This window comes from Heteronotia binoei, chromosome 21 (genome assembly GCF_032191835.1).
Source record: "Heteronotia binoei isolate CCM8104 ecotype False Entrance Well chromosome 21, APGP_CSIRO_Hbin_v1, whole genome shotgun sequence".
NCBI classification, from domain to species: Eukaryota; Metazoa; Chordata; class Lepidosauria; order Squamata; family Gekkonidae; genus Heteronotia; species Heteronotia binoei.
The window spans coordinates 34,800,569-34,822,898 of record NC_083243.1 but is presented as its reverse complement, the minus strand read 5'-3'; the positions used below and the strand labels follow the sequence as shown (position 1 = coordinate 34,822,898).

The window sequence follows — 22,330 nt, the reverse complement described above, 5'->3', positions numbered from 1 at the left end:
TGGTATGGAATTGTCTGCATAGACACCTGGTTAATGCGGAAATGCAAATGTACATATTGTGCCTGAAGCAGCCTTGGTTGTTCTGCTTATAACTTCTGCTTATAACTTCTGTTTCAGAAATCACCCAAACGGTGATTAACATGTGGAATTCACTGCCACAGGAGGTGGTAGTGGCCACAAGCATAGCCACCTTCAAGAGGAGGTTAGATAAAAATATGGAGCAGAGGTCCATCAGTGGCTATTAGCCACAGTGTGTGTGTGTGTGTGTATATATATATATATATATATATATATATATATATATATATATATATAATTGGCCGCTGTGTGACACAGAATGTTGGACTGGATGGGCCATTGGCCTGATCTAACATGGCTTCTCTTATGTTCTTAAAGCCAATCAAATACAGTATTTCAGGGAGGACCCCTCACAGTCTCTTAATTTTCCAAATAGATTACTAAGACTCAATAATAAAGTTCCACAGGAGTCCCTCCGTTGCTTGTTGGCTTCTGAAGGAAAAATTCTAGCCTTCACGCAAACTCCGGCTTTGATTGCGTTCCGCTGCTCCTGCAGCTTCCTCGTAAGCCAACTGAAAATTCCAGCCAAGTTCTCTCTCAAATGCCCATTTCAGTATCTTAATTGGCAGCTTCCATTTGCTTTTGTAGGCTGTTCATTATATGACACAATACAATTTACTTAATTTTGTATAAACTATTCAAGAGTGTGTGTCTTGCACAATATTTTTGATATTTTTGTATTCTATATATTCTGCTGCCATTGTTCTTTTGCATTATATCTTCTGTTTGGCATACGCACCGTGTATTAGATACGTGATTGGTTTGCCATTGCCTCCCTCTGCATTGCATCCCTGGTCTTCTGTGGTGGCTTCCCATCCAAATATTAGCGATAGCCGACCCTACTTAGCTTCTGAGATCTGACAAGCTTGGGCTAGCCTGTGCTATCCAGGTCAGGGCATGTTATTCTAGCAGTGTCTACTTACATTTTGAACTGATCTGAAAAACTCAGGAGCAGTGATTAACACATGGAATTCACTGCCGCAGGAGGTGGCGGCAGCTACAAGTATGGAGGGCTTCAAGAGGGGATTGGATCAACATATGGAGCAGAGGTCCATCAGTGGCTATTAGCCACAGGGTATAGATGGAACTCTCTGTCTGGGGCAGTGATGCTCTGTATTCTTGGTACTTGGGAGGGGGGCAACAGTGGGAGGGCTTCTAGTGTTCTGGCCCCACTAGTGGACCTCTAGATGGCACCTGGTTTTTTGGCCACGGTGTGACAAGAGTGTTGGACTGATCCAATGTGATGATCCATTGGCCTCATCCACTGTGGCTTCTCTTATGTCCTTATTTTAAAAAAAATATTCCCCCCTCTTTCATTGGGAGAGCTTTAGAAGGTAAACAATGGGACCACCTCTCTTTTGTAACCTGACAATGCCCCCCCCCTTCCACAGGAGCAGTCCTGAGCAAACTTTCAGAGAAGGAAAGCTGATGTTATTCAGGTGGACTTCATTTGAGGAATGCATCCTTAAGGATTGCAACCTATGTAATGTCATTTGCTAGCATGAAAGCGGAGCAGGTCTGAGGGCCTGCGGAAGTATGATGCATCTGAAAACAAAAATGCTTTCCTCTGTGCAATAATAAAAGTGCTTCCCACTCAGCCATTCTGGGATTATGGAAATTGGAGAAAACAAACAAAATGGAAACTGGAACGGGGAGCCTGACGTCAAGAACGTGCCCTGCGAAAGGAACGTCTGCCCTTATCTTATCATTTCAGATGCAATAACCTCCAGTATGCACACTTTGCAAACTCCATGTTGTTTGTTTTCGTTCCCAGAGACCCTCAAAGAGAGAATTCAGTAAAGGACACTGAGCACGAGAGTGAATATATACCGTAATATTTTCCCTCTGCTGTGTTTCCCTTTTAGAACAAGCGTTTAGAGGAAGTGAAGCGGCAGGAACAGGAGCTTCTGGAGGCTCAGTCCATTCCTTTGAGAAACTATCTGATGAAGCACGTCATGCCCACTCTGATGCAAGGGCTGAACGTCTGCTGCATGGTCAGGCCGGATGACCCAGTGGATTTTCTGGTAAGGGAGTGCTGATCTTTTTCAGGACGAGTCTATTCCAGAGGGGAAGCCAGCTGGGTTATTTATTTATTTTTAATGTACATTGTTTATAGTTCACCTTTCTCACTGGGACTCAAGGTGGATTACACAGAGTCAGGGCTTTTTTTCAGCAGGAGTGCAAAGGAACGCAGTTACATCTGGCTTGGTGTCAGGTGTTGTGGCCTAATATGCAAATGAGTTCCTGCTGGGCTTTTTCTGCATAAAAGCCCTGTGCGAAACAATGGTGATGTCAGGGGGTGTGGCCCGCTGGGTTCCTGCTGGGCTTTTTCTACAAAAATCAATAACACCAATAACATCAGCAGGACGGGACATTCATAGGGTTGCCAGCTCTGGGTTGGGAACTACCCGGAGATTTTGAGGGTGGAGCCTGAGGAGGACAGGGCTCAGGGAGGGGAAGGACTTCAATGGAGTATAACGCCAGAGAGTCTGTCTTCCAAAGCAGCCGTTCTTTCCAAATGAACTGATCTCTGTTGCCCAGAGATCAGTTGTAATAGCAGGAGATCTCCAGCCACCACCTGGAGGTTGATAACCCGAGGCATTCAGTAAATAACGCAATAGGATTTGGATTGTAGAGACAACCAGAAATATAAAAACTGAACTGAAGAACAGCGAACTGTTAGCACAGCACATTAAAGGAGGCAAAATTACAAAGTGGGATCCAGTTTACAGCAAACTATACACAGTGGTCTGTACCCTAATAATTTGTCCAAGTAACTTTGTGAACCATTTTGTGCAGTGCTACTAGGGTTGCCAGGCTTCCCAGGTTGGGAAGCCCCTGGTGTTTGGGGATGGAGCCTGGGGCGGACAGGGACCTCAGTGGGACACAATGCCATAGAGTCCACCAGGGCTTTTTTTGAGCAGGAGTGCACAGGAATGCCGTTCCGGCTGGCTTGGCATCAGGGAGTGTGGCCTAATATGCAAATGAGTTCCTGCTGGGTTTTTCCCTACAAAAATAGCCCTGGAGTCCACCCTCCAAAGAAGCCATTCTCTCCAGCAGAACTGATCTCTTTAGTCTGGAGATCAGCTGTAATTCTGGAAGCTGGCATCCCTAAGTGCCGCCCAGTTATCTGTGTAGAGAAGCTTTCTTGAATGATTCAGTTCTGCATAGTTTGGGGGAAACCAGGGAAGTGGGTGCCTTCCTGACCATTCCACAAGACAGACCATTCCAGGAGTTTAGTCCTTGGCAGCCAAAATAACACACATCTTGAAGACTTACATATGTATTGTGTCTTTAAGACGCAGCCAGAAGAATTAGATTGGCTGTGTAGTCCTTACCTGCTTCGATCGCATTGAAGTCCACCAGCTTTAGTTGGGCATCCCTCTGCTTCTAAACGAGAATTACATCTTGCCCAATCAATTGAAGGGGCTTTTAGAAGGGCTTTAGGACCTCTTTAGGACTGGACTGTCAATTCACAAAAGATTTGTTCCCAAGTTACAAGCAGCAGGGCTGGAGCCTTATTACCTTGCGAAGTCAGAAATCTCATTATTCCAAAACATAGGTTTGTGTTGTTAATTACATCACAGAGCACAGATGAGAACCGGATCCAGGCAAAAGAGCGTACTGATCCAATCAGAGTGAGTGCAGACCACTGCCAGCTGTTCATAAATTAGCCAGAGGGGATGACTCTGAATAGTGGTGAGCAATAGGCTGCATAATGTAATTGGCCTTCCTTTATGGGTTTGTTTTTGCTGATCAGATTCCTTCTGCTTTGTCAGTTCATCAGCCATCAGGAGTGGTCCACGCCCGCTCTGATTTGGTCTTTGGATCTTTCTTTCCTTTGTGTTCAGCAATGTGATGTAATGCTCCCCTGCCCTTGGAAACTGGGTCTTCTGTAATAGCTCCCTCCCCCTTCCCACTGGCTGTTTGTATTTCTGACAGAGAGCTCACTGCCCTGGCTAGCCCAATCTTGTCAAATCTCGGAAGCTAAGCAGGGTCAGCCCTGGCTAGTATTTGGATGGGCGACCTCCAAGGAATACCAGGGGTGTGACATGGAGGCAGGCAATGGCAAACCATGTCTGAAACATCCCTTGCCTTAAAAACAAGTCTAGCTCACCACCTAGCGATGCATGATGCTAAAAGAGGTAGACCCTCTGGCCTGCCCTCCTCTGTTTCATGATGTATATACCACTGCCACAGGTGGATGCAGCAGCCTCTTTTCCCCTGTCTCCACTGCTAGATTGTCTGAGGACGGACAGACAGCAGCAGCAGTTGCATGCTGTTGGTTGCTCACCTGGTTGTGAGCAACCATGGCTTTTGGGAGCAGCGGCAGCTGTTGCCCAGAGGGAGAAGGCAGGCGGTATGCCAGCTGTGGCTGCTGCTTCTAGCTGTGAAGGCTGCCGGTTTATCCAGGCAGGTGAAAGAGAAGTGGCTAGGAGCAGCAGCTGTGTTTGCCTGTCTGTTCCTTTTCACTGCATTGTGAGAACATGAGCGGCATCTTACCAAGAGCCCCAAAGCTTAGTGTGTGCCCTGACAACATGATCCCTATTTGACTCTCATTGCCAAACAAAGCAATCCTCAGCAGATCTACTAAAAGCCATTTTGGTGTAGTGGTTAAATGTGTGGACTCTTAGCTGGGAGAACTGGGTTTGATTCTCCACTCCCCCACATGCAACTGCTGGTGTGACCTTGGGTCAGTCATAACTCAGTCACAGGGTGTCTGTTGTGGGGAGGGGAAGGGAAAGGAGATTGTAAACCGCTCTGAGACTCCTTCGGGTAGTGAAGGGCGGGGTATAAATCCTGCTATTCAAACCTCCTCAGTAGGGATATTTTTTTAGTATTGCACTATAAGTGCATCAACTATAACTTTCCAGCTGGAGAGATGGGATTGATAATTGAGAGATATTCCCTTATAGTAGTGGTAGGGAATAGATAGTTTGCAGGGGCCTTCCTTAAGATTCTGTGACCTTTGATCTAGAACAGGGGTGGCCAAACTTGTTTGATGTAAGAGCCACATAGAATAAGAACATAAGAACATAAGAGAAGCCATGTTGGATCAGGCCAACGGCCCATCAAGTCCAACACTCTGTGTCACACAGTGGCAAAAAATGTTATATACACACATACACTGTGGCTAATAGCCACTGATGGACCTGTGCTCCATACACTGTGGCTAATAGCCACTGATGGACCTGTGCTCCATACACTGTGGCTAATAGCCACTGATGGACCTGTGCTCCATATTTTTATCTAAACCCCTCTTGAAGGTGGCTATACTTGTGGCCGCCACCACCTCCTGTGGCAGTGAATTCCACATGTTAATCACCCTTTGGGTGAAGAAGTACTTCCTTTTATCCGTCTTAACCTGTCTGCTCAGCAATTTCATCGAATGCCCACGAGTTCTTGTATTGTGAGAAAGGGAGAAAAGTACTTCTTTCTCTACTTTCTCCATTCCATGCATTATCTTGTAAACCTCTATCATGTCACCCCGCAGTCGACGTTTCTCCAAGCTAAAGAGTCCCAAGCGTTTCAACCTTTCTTCATAGGGAAAGTGCTCCAGCCCTTTAATCATTCTAGTTGCCCTTCTCTGCACCTTCTCTAAAGCTATAATATCCTTTTTGAGGTGCGGCGACCAGAACTGCACACAGTACTCCAAATGAGACCGCACCATCGATTTATACAGGGGCATTATGATACTGGCTGATTTGTTTTCAATTCCCTTCCTAATAATTCCCAGCATGGCATTGGCCTTTTTTATTGCAAACGCACACTGTCTTGACACTTTCAGTGAGTTATCTATCATGACCCCAAGATCTCTCTCTTGATCAGTCTCTGCCAGTTCACACCCCATCAACTTGTATTTGTAGCTGGGATTCTTAGCCCCAATGTGCATTACTTTGCACTTGGCCACATTGAACCGCATCTGCCACGTTGACGCCCACTCACCCAGCCTCAACAGATCCCTTTGGAGTTCCTCACAATCCTCTCTGGTTCTCACCACCCTGATGCCAGATGTTTGAGAGCTGCAAAACATGAATGTCAAATGTTTGAGAGCTGCAAGACAGGAAGGAAGGCAGGTAGGCAAATAGATGGGGAGAGAGGGATAGGTAGAAAAAAAAGTAATTTTAACTTTAAATGCATTCTTCAAGCTGTTGGCTGGCTTGGCTTGAAGAAGTGATTTAAAGAGACAAATACCTTCTCTAAGCTAGCCGATGGGACAGTGGGGGCTTCGAGAGCTGCATAATATGTGTGAAAGAGCCACATGTGGCTCCCGGGCCACAGTTTGGCCACTCCTGTTCTAGAACAAGGCTTGGAGACTTTTGTGTAAGGGGATTTACAGGTCTTATCCAAAGAACACTTTCCTGGGAGCAGGAATGGACCAGAGTCAGATTCTTAGGAGACCTGCTTAGGGCTGCTCTCTAGACTGATCTTCATATTAAAGTTGCTTGAAACCCTCTTTCATTCGGCTATGATCTGCTGACCCTCAGCATTGTTATTTACTTGATTTATACCCTGCCTTTCTCCCCAACGGGACCGGGAGTGCATTAAAATAATTCTCTTCTCCTTCATTTTATCCTCACTGTAAGCCAGGGTCACTCACAGGCAGCTTTTATGGCAGTAGCAGCACAAGACCCCTTTCCAGCACTTCAGCTATACAGGAGACGTGAGGTAGCTTGAATACAATGCTTTTCAGTTCATTTGAGTTCAGTTCCTTTTTTTATTTACTTGTATCCCAGTTTTCTCCCTCATGGAGACTCCTAGCAGTTTATCACATCATTCTCTCCCCCCCCTCCACTTCACAACAACAACCCTGTGAGGTAGGTTAGGCTGAAAAATTATGACGGGTCTAAGGTCACCCACTAAGTTTCCTTGGCAGAGGGGTTAAGAGGAACGCTCCCTCTTAGCTGTGGAGCAAAAATTCTGCTTTGTGAGCTGGTGGCATTAACGTTGTAAACTAGTGCATACATTAGTTTGCCCTGGGGCCATTTTTCCTGAGCTAAGACAAAAATGTGTGAGTTGGAGGATAAAAAACTGTGAGCTAGCTCACACTAATTCAGCTTAGAGGGAACACCGGAGTGAATCATAGAGTTGGAAGGGACCTCCAGGGTCATCTAGTGAGTCTGCATCCAGTTGTCCCAATCTCTATTCTGCTTGGAACTAGACTTTTAAGCATGACACCAAGCTGGCTGTCAGATCTCTTCACTGAATGTCACTGTGCATTGTTTTCTCAACAGGCAGAGTATCTCTTCAAGAATAATCCTGAATTTGAATAAGAAGTGCAGAATTCTATTAGAAGGCATAGTCATATTGTATGTTTTCTTCTAAATTATAATTGTAAAATGTTGCTGTTATTATTATTGCTATTATTGTAGAATTGTTATTGTGAAATGGGGGTTTGATGCTGAAATAAAATATTTCATGAGGGTATCTGTAGTGAATTTCAGATAAATTTGCTCATACACACACACACACACAAAGAGTGGTGGCTCATCCAGAGAAACCAGCAGGGAGGCCTGGGATCCACAAGGTGCTTCTGCCTTTTCAGCCCAGTGTTGCATTTTAAAGTTGTTCAGAATTTGAACAACTACTTGAGAGCCAGCTTAGTGTAGTAGTTAGGAGTGCAGACTCTAATCTGGGAGAACTGAGTCTGACCTCTGCATGCACCCACTGAGTGACCTGTGGCCAGTCACAGTTCTTGAAAGCTGTTTTCAAAAGAGCTCTCTCAGCCCCACCTACCTCACAGAGTGTCTGTTGTGGGGAGGGGAAGGGAAAGGAGATTTAACACACTCCAAAGTGAAGGGCAGGGCATAAATCCAATTTCTTCTTCTTCCTCCTCCTTCCGATGTGAAGCAAGATTGGCTATTCAGGAATAAAAATAAAACCACACAGAATCCCGTGAGCATGTACAAAGGAGTGTTCAGATCAGGCCAAAATTTCCAAGGAAGTGTTCAGACAGTGAAATACATGTATAGTAGGATTTGAGTCCTTAAGAACCTCGTGACGCAGAGTGTTAAAGCTTCAGTACTGCAGTCTTAAGCTCTGCTCACGACCTGAGTTCGATCTCGGTGGAAACTGGGTTCAGGTAGCTGACTCGAGGTTAACTCAGCCTTCCATCCTTCCGAGGTCGATAAAATGAGTACCCATGCTTGCTGGGGGGAAAGTGTAGATGACTGGGGAAGGCAATGGCAAACCACCCCGTAAAAAGTCTGCCGTGAAAATGTTGTGAAAGCAACGTCACTCCAGAGTCGGAAACAACTGGTTCTTGTACAGGGGGACTACCTTTACCTTTTTTTTAGGATTGGAGTCCAATAGCACCTTAGAGACTAGCAAGATTTTCAGGGTGAAAGCTTTTGAGAGTCAATGCTCCCTTCATCAGACATGAGTAATTGGAATGGAGATCTGAGATCTTGTTGGACAAAAGGAGCTATGACTCTTGGAAATACATACCCTGGCTCTCAAAGGTGCTTCTGGACTCAACCGTGGATGTTCTACTGCTGACCCGACAGGGCAGCTCTCCAAAAATATAAGCATATATCCTTCTATGTGGTCTAGGAGACTTCCCAGGCATTAAAGGAAAGACAGCAAACAGAGCATTCCTTGCCTGTGGGAGATTTTAACCCTTCCCTGCATGCCACTTCTTTGCCAGAAACCCCTCCACTTGCTCTTGATTCCAGCTAAGAGAAATCTCCTGTGAAGTGTTGTGATTTTTCTTGCTTCCCACTTATAAGGGGGGGAGGGGGAGGGAGGGGGAGGCATTGACTGATGTTTATCTTTAAAGCACAAGGTGAAGCTGTGTTTGTGCATGATTCAGGGTAGGTTCAGAGATAGTTTTTCTAAAGTTGCAGTGGATTCCCACAGTGTTGTGATCACTACTTTTTACATGCTGGTGGAGCTCTTAGCTGGAATCAAGAGCAAGTTGGAGGGGTTTCTGGCAAAGAAGTGGCATGCAGGGAAGGGTTAAAATCTCCCACTTCCATGTTGCTTCTTCATTCTAAACCATCCTGAAAGTTTCCCCCCCTCTTTAAGCAAATACCTGTGTGGGTTTGGCCATATGCATTTTCATGTAATGTATAATTAGACGCTTAAAGTAGGAGTGCATCAGAATGGTACAGTTGCTGTGCTATATCAGATCAGAAGTTTTTTAAGGCTTGGAGACAGAATATGGCATGCTGCTAACAGCCATCCTCCGTTTGCTCCCAAGATCTGGTAATCAGAGGTATATTCAGGGCTTTTTAAAACCAGGAACACACAGGAACGCAATTCCGTCTGCCTTGGCATCTGGGGGTGTGGCCTAATATGCAAAAAAAAGTTTTCTACAAAAAAAAAGTCCTGGGTATTTGACATCAGAATGTGGAAGAAGAACTTCCATTTACATTTGCAGCATAATTTTTTAAAGACATGTAAATTAGTATCAGGACTACTTCTTCTAGTAATGGTTTCACATTGATTTAGCCTCCCAACCCTTTTCATGAAAATTCTCCCCATTCCTTGATCATGTTAATTAGCTTTTCCTGCCACTTTTCTGTCTGTTATATCCCCTTTATGATCAGGCAGTTAGCAACTTAAAAAAAGTGTACAAAAATGTAGATTTTGATATCACTTCAATACTTGTAATTTTATTTACCAACCCATAACAAGGAATATTTTCTTTCCTTTGTAACTACACAATGAGCTCCTTCTAAGTCATAATAATAAAATAACTTGAATAAAACCTTTATTGGTCTTAAAAGTGACGCTGGATTCAAGCTTAAGTCATAACCAGTCCAGGTGTTATCAGTGTATAGTTACAGATGGGCATCCTACCCACCTTGTGCATCATTTTATATTTTGGATCCATGTGCTTCTTCCGTTGCCTTGACATGCAGCTTGGAGATTCATTTGGACTAAGGTTGCAAATGTAACTTAATTGCTGCTATACTCTCTGGTATTGAGCTGCATGGGTGGAAAAGGGCAACTTTGAATGCACTTGGATTATGTTGAGTAATTCACTGACAGCCATGTTAGAATGATTGATTTACCTCTGCTTTTAACTTCCCTTAGGTCTGAAATGCAAAGTTAATTAGCTTATCAGTCCTTTTTAGCCTTCAAGAGATTTCATCACCCTTACAACAATAAGGCACACAACTGGCTGCTTGCCAACATCTGGTAACCCTGAGACTCCACCTCTGCCATTCACAAGCTGCCTTGAAGCCCATTCTACATATTTGCTTGGAAGTTAATCCACATGCAACTCTTAAAATATATGTATTTTGAAAATAATTATCGTATGGCAGTGTGTGTAGTATAGCCAGGAGATCCTAAGACTGACTGGCAGTCAGAACTTCTAGCTTTTTTAGTGATATACTCCCTCTAAACTGTGAACAAAAATTCTGTTTCATGAGCTACTGGCATTTGTTGAGTTACTGCATAAATTGCGTAGTTTGCTCTAGAGCCATTTTTCCTGAGCTGGAAGCTAAAAAAATCTGAGCTAGCTCACACTAACTCAGCTTAGAAGGATCCAAGTGCGTAGCTATGTTGGTCTGAAATAACCTCTTGAGATACTAATGCCCTCCATTTAAACCCACAACTAACGAAGCCAGAATGACACCCAGGTGTATGGCACTTCACACCTGACATGTCTGTTGTTACAGCCCAGTTAACAATACTAACAAACACAGACCCTAAGTTGGGATTCTTTGAATCTGCTAAAAACATTCCCATGACTCTACATACCAACTCACTGCCCACTTTCTCTATATTTAAAGATGGCTTGCCATTCCAATTTTGTCTGATGAAGTCTTAGAGCATACGAAAATTTACATTCTGAATACAACTTAGTTGGTCTTAAAGGTGCAACTTGTCTGCTGCTTTGTTCTATCAGCTTAGAAGGAACACTTTGTGAGCAAGACTTGTTTTTAAGGTGAAATGTTTCAGAGGTGGTTTGCCTGGTATTCCTTGAAGGTCACCCACCCAAATAAATACTAGCCAAGGCTGACCCTGCTTAGTTTCTGGGATCAGATAGGGTCAGGTTAGCCTGGGTAGAGCACAAATATCCATTCGCTCCAATTTCATTACTAGCTTTATAGATATTTTGACAGAATGATCTGAGAAATTATGGCAGGCAGATATTTAATATCTATATGATTTCAAGTGTGTTTATTCATAAAATCACAGGCCATTTAGTCCAGTATGGCAACATTGATGTGTCTCGCTAGCATGTTATCCCATGGAGGGTCTGCCATGGTTAAAAATTCTTTCTTGTAGTGGCCTGACCAATTATAATAACCCTACTTTATCGGATTCCTTGAATAATGACACGTTCATTCTATATTGTTGTCATTTTTAGTGTATGTCTGTATGTGTAATGTAGTAATTCTGGATTAATTAAACTAGAAAACAAATGATGCCATCATGAGCGCGGGGTTTTTCTCTTTCAGCCGCCAAACAACTCTCTCCGCCACCAAGCGCGCCGTTTTCAACGTTGCAGCATCCAAACGAGAGGAGAAAAAAATTCCCCACCTCACACATAAATCCTCCAAAGGCGCATGCGCTTTCTCTGCAGTTGCCGTTAGTCCTTTAAAAACTTAGAACACCACCTTGTCCCATTCCGACTACGTTTCCCGTGATGGCCCGCGAGCCAGCGGAGATGGTGCGCACGCGCGCGAAGGGGGGTGTTCCTTACGTCATTCGACGCAGAGGGCAAGGGGGAGGAGGGTGGGCGGCTCGATTGCGTCAGCGCGCCTACTGGCTCTCCTCCACGCCGCTGTCCCCTCCCCCGCCCCAGAACGTTGCTGTGGTAGCGCCTGGGCGCCATGTTCGGAGGCCGGAGGGGAAGAAGAAGCGGCGGTAGCAGCAACCCCCACCACCGGGCCTAGCGAGCGGTTCCCTCTCCTTCCCCGCCCTCTCCCCGTGAGGACCAGAGCCAGGCCCGTATCATGCTCACGGCGCCCGCTTTCCAGGGGCGGGAAGAGTGACTGTTCCGCGGAAGAGGCGGCGGCGGCGTTTAACCCCAGCCGGAAAGACGATGCCGTTGTAAGTTGAGGCCTGGCTTGTGGAGGGGACGGGGGGGGGGGGTGTTGTCTCGAGCATGCCTGGGAGGCCTCACGGAAGCCTTTCGAGCCGCCCGAGCGAGCTCTTCCGGGGCCGCCCGGCTTTCCCCGCTTGTCTTTTCGCCCGGCCTTCCCTCCTCCTTTATGAGACGAGCCTCCCTCAGGCGCGTCCCCTTTCCCTCCCTCCCACGCGGAGAGCGGGTTGGCGCCTGAGCGGCTCGCTCTTATCTTTTCCCATTCCCGAGGGTTGATCTGCGGGCGAGGGGGGCGGCCGGCGCCTGGGCCTGACCTCGAGGGGAGCCTCGGCGGCGAGGCTGAGGCAGGCAAGGGCCTCGTCGCCGGCTACTACGGCGGCGGATTGTTTTCTCGTTCACGTGATTCGACTCAGCCTGAGGAGTGGGGAGGGGGGGCGCCGCTGTCTGTGGCCTACTGGAAGCCGCACAGCCGTCTGCCCGCTGCTGCAGGGTGGTACCAACGCCGGCCGACTGCGGGGAAAGGCGAGGGGGGGTATCACTGTCAGTGGTTGTTTACAAAAGTTGCCTCTCACCGCATGCTGGAAAATATCAACAGGCCCCTGTTACGATGGCAGCAGGTGTGTTTCTTCGCCCGCAATAGAAGGTCATATTCTAAGGAAAGAGGTCCTTGTGTGTGTTTTTGGGATGCGGTAGGCGGATCAGGATTACGTCCCCGGGACCTTTTTTTAACATTGTGCAATAATGAAAGTTCCAGCTTTGCCGTCCCCTCCCCCTTTGTTTTTGTTTCGGCCTCTTCGTGCTAAGGCTGTGAATTACTGGGTTCGATAAGGATCCTGTTTTTTTCCCCTTCAAATATTAGCACATGCTGTTACGTTGGACTTTTACTGTAGGGCCTTTTACATGTTGGTATAGGAAAATAGGGGTATGTAAACGTGTGTTGAGGGTGCAAAACCGAATGAATCTGAACGAAAACCTGGTGCTGTCCTTATCAGTTGATGCACATCCTGTACAAAAGGGTTCTGCTAAACTACCAGTGATTCTACACCGATTCTGAAAAAGTAGACTTTTGTCTTATGGCAAATTCAGTGTTTGAACTTTGTCATAGAAGTGTGTGGGATTATATGTTAATTGAATCATCCTCAACCATTGTGAGTATACATTTGTTCGGTTATTATATATTGGATTTTTTTATAGTATCTGGAGTAGCTGTTGATTTGTTATCCATTGGTGGGGAGATTAGATGAGCATTTCCTCCTTTCTGGGGTTATCCCCCCATTTCTTATGAAAACTTGCTAAACATTTTCTTTACAGTGGAAGTTTTAAATGGGCTACTAATAAATGATTCTTCATACTGAACAAGTTTAACTATAATTGTAATACTGAATAAATAGTTTAGGATGCACATTTGGACTTAAAGTAATGTATAGTCAACTACTTAACATGTATGCTTGGAATTAAATCTTCCAAAGACTTGGGTCAGCATGCCTGAGATTGCAGCTCAATTTAAAAAAAAAGCTGGGTTTAAGTGATTTTTGATTAAGGTGTTGCTGACTTCAAGTGGAGAAAGGGAGTTCTCCCATCCCAACTTTTTAATGATTTTGAATGAAATTGTAGTGGCAAAGTGAATTTGAAGGTTGCAGGTTTTATGTCTATGGCAGTATTATAAATTCTAGTGTTGGAAGAGGGCGGATTGCACATTAACTTGAATCTTTATAAAGATGCTGTAATAACTAAAACACACTGGTTCTGTTTGAACTGTTCAGTGTCTTTTAAAAATGATATATTAATGTCCGCATCAGAGTTATAACTTGTTTTTATAGTGCAATGAGTTTTGTCATCATGTCATGCTAGTAAATTACAAGATGTTTAGGTATTCGGATGATAAGGCAGTGTTGTAATGCCCAGAGGAGTAGTTGTGTGTTATACTTCGTGGTAGCATAATGAAACAGCAGTCCAGTAGCATCCTCAAAACCTTAATAGAATTTATTCTAACATACGCTTTCATGAGTCAGAATTCACTTTGTCAGTTACATGGAACCTCCATCCCAAGCTGTTAGAGTTCAAGCAACAGAAGGGGGGGCAGGGAGTGGGGAGAAGTTGCAAGGAGAGGCCAGTCAAAGAATAATTCATTCAGAGTGGGTGAGAACCCTCCCAGCTGTCCTGCCCTATTCTATCTTGCCTGTCTACTATTGATAGTAGTTCTTACTACTCTGAATGGCATGATAACGCTTTGACTTGTTTGTGTTTTACACTGGCCTCTCTGTAAATTCTCCCCATTCTGTTCTTGAACTCTCAGTATTAATTTAGCTACTTTGGATGGACCTTCATACTTCTGATTGAGTTTTGACTTACAAAGGCTAGTGCTGGAATAAGTTTGTTTTGTCTTCAAGGTGTTATTGGACTTCTCTTCAGTATTCTAATGAGTACACCATGAGTCTTGAATTATTTATTTCATCCTCATAGCTTTGATGAGCGTTCCATAGCTAATCATAGCTTTTTACATCTATCTAATTTAATTGCATTACTTTTTACATATGGGAATTAAATAAGGAGGAACTGTGTGCAAAATCCCTAACAACCTAATCATATTTCTCACTCTACATGGTGTCCTTCTGTACTTTATTCGAGAGCCTACCTTTTGCCTAAACTGGAAGCTGATTATGCTCATCGGCATTGATCCAATACGAAATGCCCCTTGCATATGATATTGAAATGAATGAAAGGTTATATTGACCTGCTACTGTATTGTAGCATTAGATAACTAGGCCCTTATTACTGCTAGTGCTAAAATACTTTGTAATATCCAATTTAGCATTCTAATGTGTGATACTAATCTGGGAGTAGTATTTTAGAACCCATTCATGAATATTGGTCTTGTGTGCATTTAGACTACCTCAAGGTAGTGTTACTGATTTGCCTGATGGTTGACATCTGCATAAATAATATTTTGTTGAAAGTGCCACAATATCCTTTTAGAAAATGTGGCTCTTTTTTCTCCCAGTGCTCATCTTATTATAACCATTTTGAGTTTTGTTATAGCTTTTTACTGTAGCATCTTGCCTTGCTCTGCGATAATTTGCCATTCCTGAAAACCTATAAAAATGAGTGTACTTGACCAGTCATACAGTGGAGTATGCATTTTCTAATTTTTAAAAGATACTGGAGAGCAGATTTTTAATAGTATAGGTATTCTGGAACCATCGCAAAGTTCAGTCTACCCATTACCTAATATCACTATCAAAAACTCATTTTTGAATTCAAGAAGAACAAAGTTGGAGTTCAGTGGCACCTTTAAGACCAACAAAGTGTTATTGGTATAAGCTTTTGAGTGCATGCACACAGAGGTTTATACCTTCAATAAAACTTTGTTGGTCCTAAAGGTGCCACTGGACTCCAACTTTGTTCTGCTGCTCCAGTCCAACATAACTACCCTCTTGAATCTTTCTTGAATTCAAGATGAGCTAGAAAAAAGTAAGAGTCCAGTAGTACCTTAGCACAGTTTGTGACAGGGTATAAGTCACTGATTATTTCTGATGCAACTAGAATGTGAGTCCATCTGTCCTATATATTGAAAGTGGAGTGATTTCAGATGCCAAATCACATTAGCAGGCAAATGACAATAGCAGATGTGATTGAATTAGGTGTAGTATGCAGAGGGGTAATAGGCGTGGAAGAATCAGCATTGGTAATGAGACAGGAAACCTAGGTCTCCATTCAGTTCATTGTCTGAATCCATCCACCTGATGTGATGTTTGTTCTGGGCGTGGAAGAATCAGCATTGGTAATGAGACAGGAAACCTAGGTGTCCATTCAGTCCATTGTCTGAATCCATCCACCTGGATCATCTCTGCATATCTCACCTAATCCAGTCACACTTGGTATTGTCATTTGCCTACTAATGTGATTTGGCATCTGAAATAACTCCACTTTCCAATACATAGGACAGATGGACTCACATTCTAGCTGTATCTGAAGAAGTGAGCAGTAACTCATGAAAGCTCATACTCTGCTACAGACAGACTAACATGGCTACCCGTCTTGATCTATCAAGAGGGTTTGTTTTGGAAATGGAGGTCCTGTTCAGGTTCTTAACTTCAATGAGGAGAGAGAATGTCAGGGTAGGCTGGGTGAACCTTTTGGACTTAGAACACTTCAGCACTTTGTTTTGGTTGTAAGGGCAGAGTCTGCCTTTGGAATGTTTTTGTTTTCTGTATAACAAGTCCCATTCCTTTACATATTTATACAAAATCAATTTGTGCAGAGGCAAGGCTGTATGGTAGAGCATCTGCTCTATATGCAGATGGTTCTGGGTTTAAGTTCTGGCCTGCCTAATTAAAGAATCAAGTTAGTGGGTGGTTTGAAAGATTGCTGCCAGAGACTCTGGAAAACCACTGTGAAGGTTAAAAAAAATACTGACCTTGAGAGACTAATGGTCTGACTCAATAGCTGCCATGTGGTGTATGTTCTGGGCAGTAACTTTAAGGATGCCAAGTAGCATCTTGTTGCTGATGAGTCTTTAGGTTCAGTCTAAGATGGTCCATCTGCAGAGTAGGCTAGATTGAAGTAACTGGTCTGTTGTAGTGTAATCTGTCAATTCTTTAACTTTGCCATTAGAACCACTGTGGCAAGCTCTGTTAGCTAAACTGTGAGGCTGTTTCCAGTATTTCTGCCATATGCCTATTTTACAGTGGCTTAGCGTTAATACCGCACTGTAGGTACTGGCTACAACTCTGGGTTTGTTTACACCATCTGCTATCCTAGTAGGCAGCCGCTATCCTGTGATGTTAGTGACAAGTTTGTTAGGATTCTGTTTGGAAGTGGGAATTTGCTAGAGTTTTGTTGGAATACTTAGTCTACTTGTGCTTGATAAAAAGGTAAAGGTGACGTAGCTTTCACTCATTTTCACGGTAGACTTTTTACGGGGTGGTTTGCCTTTGCCTTCCCCAGTCATCTACACTTTCTCCCCATCAAGCTGGGTACTCATTTTACCAACCTCGGAAGGATGGAAGGCTGAGTCAACCTGGAGCCGGCTACTTGAACCAGCTTCCACTGGGATCGAACTCAGGTTGTGTTCAGAGGGCTCCAACTGAGCTTTACTACTCTGTGCCACGGGGCTGTTTTGTGCTTGATAGGTACTCGAAAAAAATTAAATGATATCTTGAATCTAATGGAAGAATTATGAACTTCAATGTAAATGTGCAAAGAGTGGCTCCCCCCCTTACAATCAGCCCTTGTACAAACGTTTGCAGGGCACTTTTGGTACTTGGAGATGTGAAACTGCTTGTGATGGAGGGTGCTTGTAGATAGTATTTGGCAACAACATTGTAGTATTTGGCAACAACATTGTCCATATTTTCTCTACAGGACAGCTTCATTAGCAAACACAAAATATAGTATGGCTATATTCTTGCAAAAATACAATGTGTTCATACTTGTTGGGAGAGCAATTTTGTGTACCTCTAGAAAATATCAGGCATTACATAAGATTTCCTTGGATCTGTTTCCATTTAACAGTGTATTTTGCTCATGTGTTCTATGACATGTTTTAGAAATATTGATAAACCATGGTTTCCTGTTATGTGGACAAGCTTGAGGAGATCTTCAGGCTTGCATGCAGATGGGATGCCAGAATTTCAAGCGTATCATAGTATGCTGTGAAAACAGAGGTAACTCACTAGCTGCCAACAATTTAGAGCAGGTGGTATCCTACAAATGGAGACTTCCCAAGCTCATATACATAACAGCATACCATGGTCCACAGTTATGTCTTGAGTTATGCCAGCTTTAGAAGGAAGAAGTTCTAAAATTTCTTAGTACTTTCTGGACTTTGAAGATGCTCTTTGTTTTAGATACAATTTGTGTATACTATAACGGTCACAGAAGGCATTAAAGAAAATTAAAGAAAAGGAGGGATGGCTAGTCATGTAGTATGTCAGCATCCTGTCCCAGAGAACGGCCCTGCAGTTCTCTGACTGTACTGTTGTTTGTTGAATTCATAGAAGGTATAAAGTGATCTGGTATGGGGATATACCATTAATGGTGCTTAGTTTTGGACAGTGAAATGTAGAATTGTACTTAAATTCAATGTAGGTGTAAATTTTGGAACATCTATGTTCTGGGTTAGTGTATATTAAAACACAGTAGTTAAAGCTCATTTGGATTATACAATAGAATTGCTTTCCCCAACTTGTAACTAGTATAGCAGTGCCTTTGGACATTAAAGTGCTATTTGTGGGAGTCCCTTGAATGTTGGGAACAGTGTTTCAGGGCAGATTGAATAGTTACTGTTTACTTAATGGAAGAATCTGGAGTTATTCAACTTTTATTTTGCTGAGGAAAGAGTTTATTTACTTCATTAATGCTCCACTTTTCTTCCTAGTGGAGGCCCAGAGTGGCTCGTAAGTATATTTCCCCTTTTTCATTCTCACGGCAATCCTATGCAGCACATCAGCTGGACAGTTTGTTCCTTACCAAAGGTCACTCAACAATCTTGCTTGTCAGAGTTGGGATCTGACCCTGTGTCTACCAGATCCTAGTTTAACACTAACCACCACACCATAATGCAGTGTCTAGATTTGATGTGCTCTCTGTAGTTCTTCTACATTAGAAGGAAACATTGCGGAGTGCATTAATGAACACAGTTTATCTTGAAAATATGATGTTATTATTGTGGCCTGATCTTTAGATAAGTTGCCCTCTATACCTTCGAAGACAGTTTTGCCATACAGGATGCTGGTGATGGTTTACTTTAGCAGATTACACTGTTAACGAATAGTAGCATGAGGCAGCACAGATCTTCAGCTTGATGATGGATGCTAAATCTGGTTTACAACTGCTTATAAGTCTGCAGAGATGTTGGTTAGTACTGAGTTCTGCTGAATTATTGTAGAAACAAGTAACATTAAAGTTCGGAAATTACATTCAGTTCCTAAAGAATTAAAATGGAGGATCCTAAAAATCATCAATAATGGGTTGGAGCCTAAAAGTTTGCAGGAGTTGTCAGAGGAGTGGTTACCTACATCCCACTTACTATTCTGTGCCTCAAAAATCCTCAGCTGAGGGTTTATTTAAAACTTTTGTTAGCTGAATTTCATCCTTGTAGAACTTAGGGTGGTGTACAATATTAAATGACGATATTATAGATAGACAGACAGACACAATAATTATAAAACTACCATAGAGAGGAGGTAAAAAAATCACTGTTGCAAGAAGGAGGGAGCAATCACACAAGAGAAGGAGGAGAAAAGCAGTTAGGAAAGGGGGTGTTTGTCTTATTTTATCTTCTCACTATAGCCTTCCTTGCTGCAGAAGATTTGTATGTGTGTTTCTTCAGCATTCGATTTTTAGGTGTTCAGAGGGTTGTAAACTTTGGCAGACTTCAAACAGTGTCTCACAGTGACTGCTTTGAACTATTGTGAGTTAGAGATCATCTATACGTTTTTTAAAAATAGTTTGGGATAGTTACAGTTTCTGTTAACTATTGTCAGCACATCTATTAAATATAGAAAAGAGCAAGGGTCCTGTAGAACCTTAAAGGCTAATTTGTTGCAGGTATGAACTTTCATGAGTTACTGTTGGCTTCTTCAATATCTGCCCTTAATTGTTTCAGATGCCTATTTAACAACTCAAGATGTTGGTAGTAGTTAGTCTGTTGGTAGTAGTTGAAAAGAGCAAGATCCAGTAGCACCTTAAAGACTAACAACATTTGTGGCACCCTCCTACATTTTAGAGAGCTCAGAGAGAGTGCTATAAGGGTGAGGTTTGGCTTTTTAAACAGCTGGGGGAGTTGCTGAGAATTTCTGAGTTTGTGTGACTGTGTGATTGCTGAAAATTCTGAGTTTGTGGTTGCTGTTTGTTTGGTTTGAATGGGCTGAAGGTGATTGTTGCTGATTTTGATTAGGAGTGGCTGTGTTCCTGGGCCACTCTTTTTGCATTATTAAGCTGCACCCTTTGCCAGAGCCTGGGGGCTGTGTAAGGACCAGGAACCCAGATCCCTATTTTCCTTGTGTTCCCAATAAGGTAAGTAGACCCTCCAGAAGGAGAGCCACATAAACAAACAGGATTTAAAAGGGGACTGAATATTTTAAAAAAGCTATCATGAAGGTAGAATGCCAGCAGGGGGGTGGGGGCTTTCCAGTGGTCACATGTATGACTATCTGCCCACAGGACAGAAGTCTTGGGTGTGTGATTGATGCAAGGAGCTCCTGGTACTCAGGGAACGAGTTCGTACCCTTGAGGCCGAGGTGACTGACCTGGAGAAGCAGAGACAGTCAGTTAGGCACTCGGAGAAGACTCTCAGGGACGTATTAGATGAGCCCCACTCTGAACATGGCAGGAAGCATGAGGGTTGAGAGGAAACAGGGCACCATGCTGAGGATAAGGGGAATGCGCCCTCAGAAAGGACCTCTTCTTCAGTTGGTGAGCGGGTATCCTTTCACGCCAAGGAACCATCCCTGGGCAGGGAGAGGGGGGTGGTCTTTGTAGTTGGTGACTCGATCCTTAGTAGACAGCTGGGTGGCAAAACCACGTACTGACCGTATGGTGACTTACCTGCCTGGTGTGAAGGTAGTGGACATTACGCGTTTTGTAGATAGGCTGATAGGCATTGCTGGGGAGGAGCCAGTAGTTGTGGTATATGTTTGCACCAACAATGTGGGGAAATGCAGTCGTGAGGTCCTGGAGGAAAAATTTAGGCTGCTAGGCGGGAGACTTAAGGCCAGGACCTCCAAGGTAGCCTTCTCAGAAGTGCTACCTGTTCCACGTGCAGAGTTGGAGAGACAAGCACAAATTAGAAGTCTCAATGTGTGGATGAGACGATGGTGTAGGGAAGAAGGGTTTAAGTTTGTTAGGCACTGGGATGCTTTCTGGAACAAGCAGGAGCTGTACAAAGGAGACAGTCTCCACTTGTCCCCAGGTGGAACCAGGCTGCTGGCGCTTAAAATCAAGAAGGTGGCAGAGCAGTTTTTAAACTAAATTTTTGGGGAAAGCCAAATAGGAGATGAAATGTCTCTGGTTCGGGAGGACTCATCTCAAAGAGATGAAGGGTTAGCTGTTACTTTTCTACCGGGTAATGGATCAGAGTTGTCCACTGAGATGGTGACAAACAGTATGGAGTGTCTGCCAAAGTCTTGAGGCTGCAGGAGTCTCGAGACAGCAGGAGAAAGGTTGCTGGCCTAACTTGCCTGGGAAATTATAGATGTTTGTATACAAATGCTAGAAGTGTTTGAAGTAGAATTGGTGAGTTGGAATGGTTAGTGTTGGGGGAAAACATTGTGGGAATTTCAGAAACTTGGTGGAATGAGGAGAATCAGTGGGACATGGTGATTCCTGGATATAAGTTATATCGGAAGGATAGGGAGGGAAGGGTTGGAGGTGGGGTGGCTCTGTATGTCAGAGAGGGTATACAATCCAGTAAGACTGAGGTCAAAGAATTAGATTCCCTTCTAGAAATGCTTTGGGTCGAAATAGAGGGCCCAAAAGAAAATTAAACTATGGGAGCTTGTTATCGCCCACCAAATCAAAAGATAGAGGATGATTATAATATGATGGAAGGATTAAAGATAGCGGCTAAATATAAAAACTGTGTTGTAATTGGTGATTTTAACTACCCGCAGATTGATTGGGTCAATATGTGTTCAGGCCGAGAGAAAGAGATTGAGTTTCTAGATGCTCTCAATGACTGTGCTATGGATCAGATGGTCACAGAACCTACTAGGGGTGGGGCGATCCTGGATTTGGTCCTAAATAATGCCCAAGACTTGGTGAGAGATGTAAAAGTGATCGCACCGCTTGGGAGCAGTGACCATAACGTTATTGATTTCACCATTTGTATAAATAGGGAGTTGCCCCAAAAGACCAGCACAACCATGTTTAACTTTAAAAGGGGTAAATTCTCTGAGATGAGGAGGCATGTGAAGAGGAAACTGAAAGGAAAGGTAAATGCAGTCAAAACCCTTGGGGAAGCTTGGAGCCTATTTAAAACTACATTCCTAAAAGCTCAGATAAAATATATACCACCAGTTAGGAAAGCCACAAACAGGTATAAGAAAAGGCCTGCATGGTTAACAAACAAAGTTACGGAAGCTGTAAAAGGTAAGAAGGATTCCTTTAAGTGGTGGAAAGCTAGTCCAAGTGAGATTAATAAAAGGTTATACAGGTTGTGGCAAATCAAATGTAAGGCTGTGATCAGGCAGGCAAAAACGGACTATAAGGAGCATATAGCAAAAAACAAAGACCAACAATAAAAAT

At 43.6% G+C, this 22,330-nt stretch overlaps 2 protein-coding genes across 4 annotated transcripts in view; both read left to right on the top strand.

The window, feature by feature from the left end:
- The window catches only part of AK7 (adenylate kinase 7), a 72,880-nt gene extending 65,476 nt beyond the window's left edge, over positions 1-7,404 (top strand). For both annotated transcript variants that reach the window (XM_060262751.1, XM_060262752.1), the window contains 2 exons: positions 1,944-2,102; positions 7,314-7,404. In XM_060262751.1, the coding sequence (XP_060118734.1) occupies positions 1,944-2,102; positions 7,314-7,352 (198 nt within the window). In that variant the 3' untranslated portion in view covers positions 7,353-7,404. The remainder of the gene's footprint in view (positions 1-1,943; positions 2,103-7,313) is intronic.
- Positions 7,405-11,731: 4,327 nt separating this feature from the next.
- The window catches only part of PAPOLA (poly(A) polymerase alpha), a 46,075-nt gene continuing 35,476 nt past the window's right edge, over positions 11,732-22,330 (top strand). The window contains exon 1 of one of the 2 annotated variants that reach the window (XM_060263001.1): positions 11,732-12,090. In XM_060263001.1, the coding sequence (XP_060118984.1) occupies positions 12,083-12,090 (8 nt within the window). In that variant the 5' untranslated portion in view covers positions 11,732-12,082. The remainder of the gene's footprint in view (positions 12,091-22,330) is intronic. The other variant, XM_060263002.1, reaches the window with a different exon arrangement.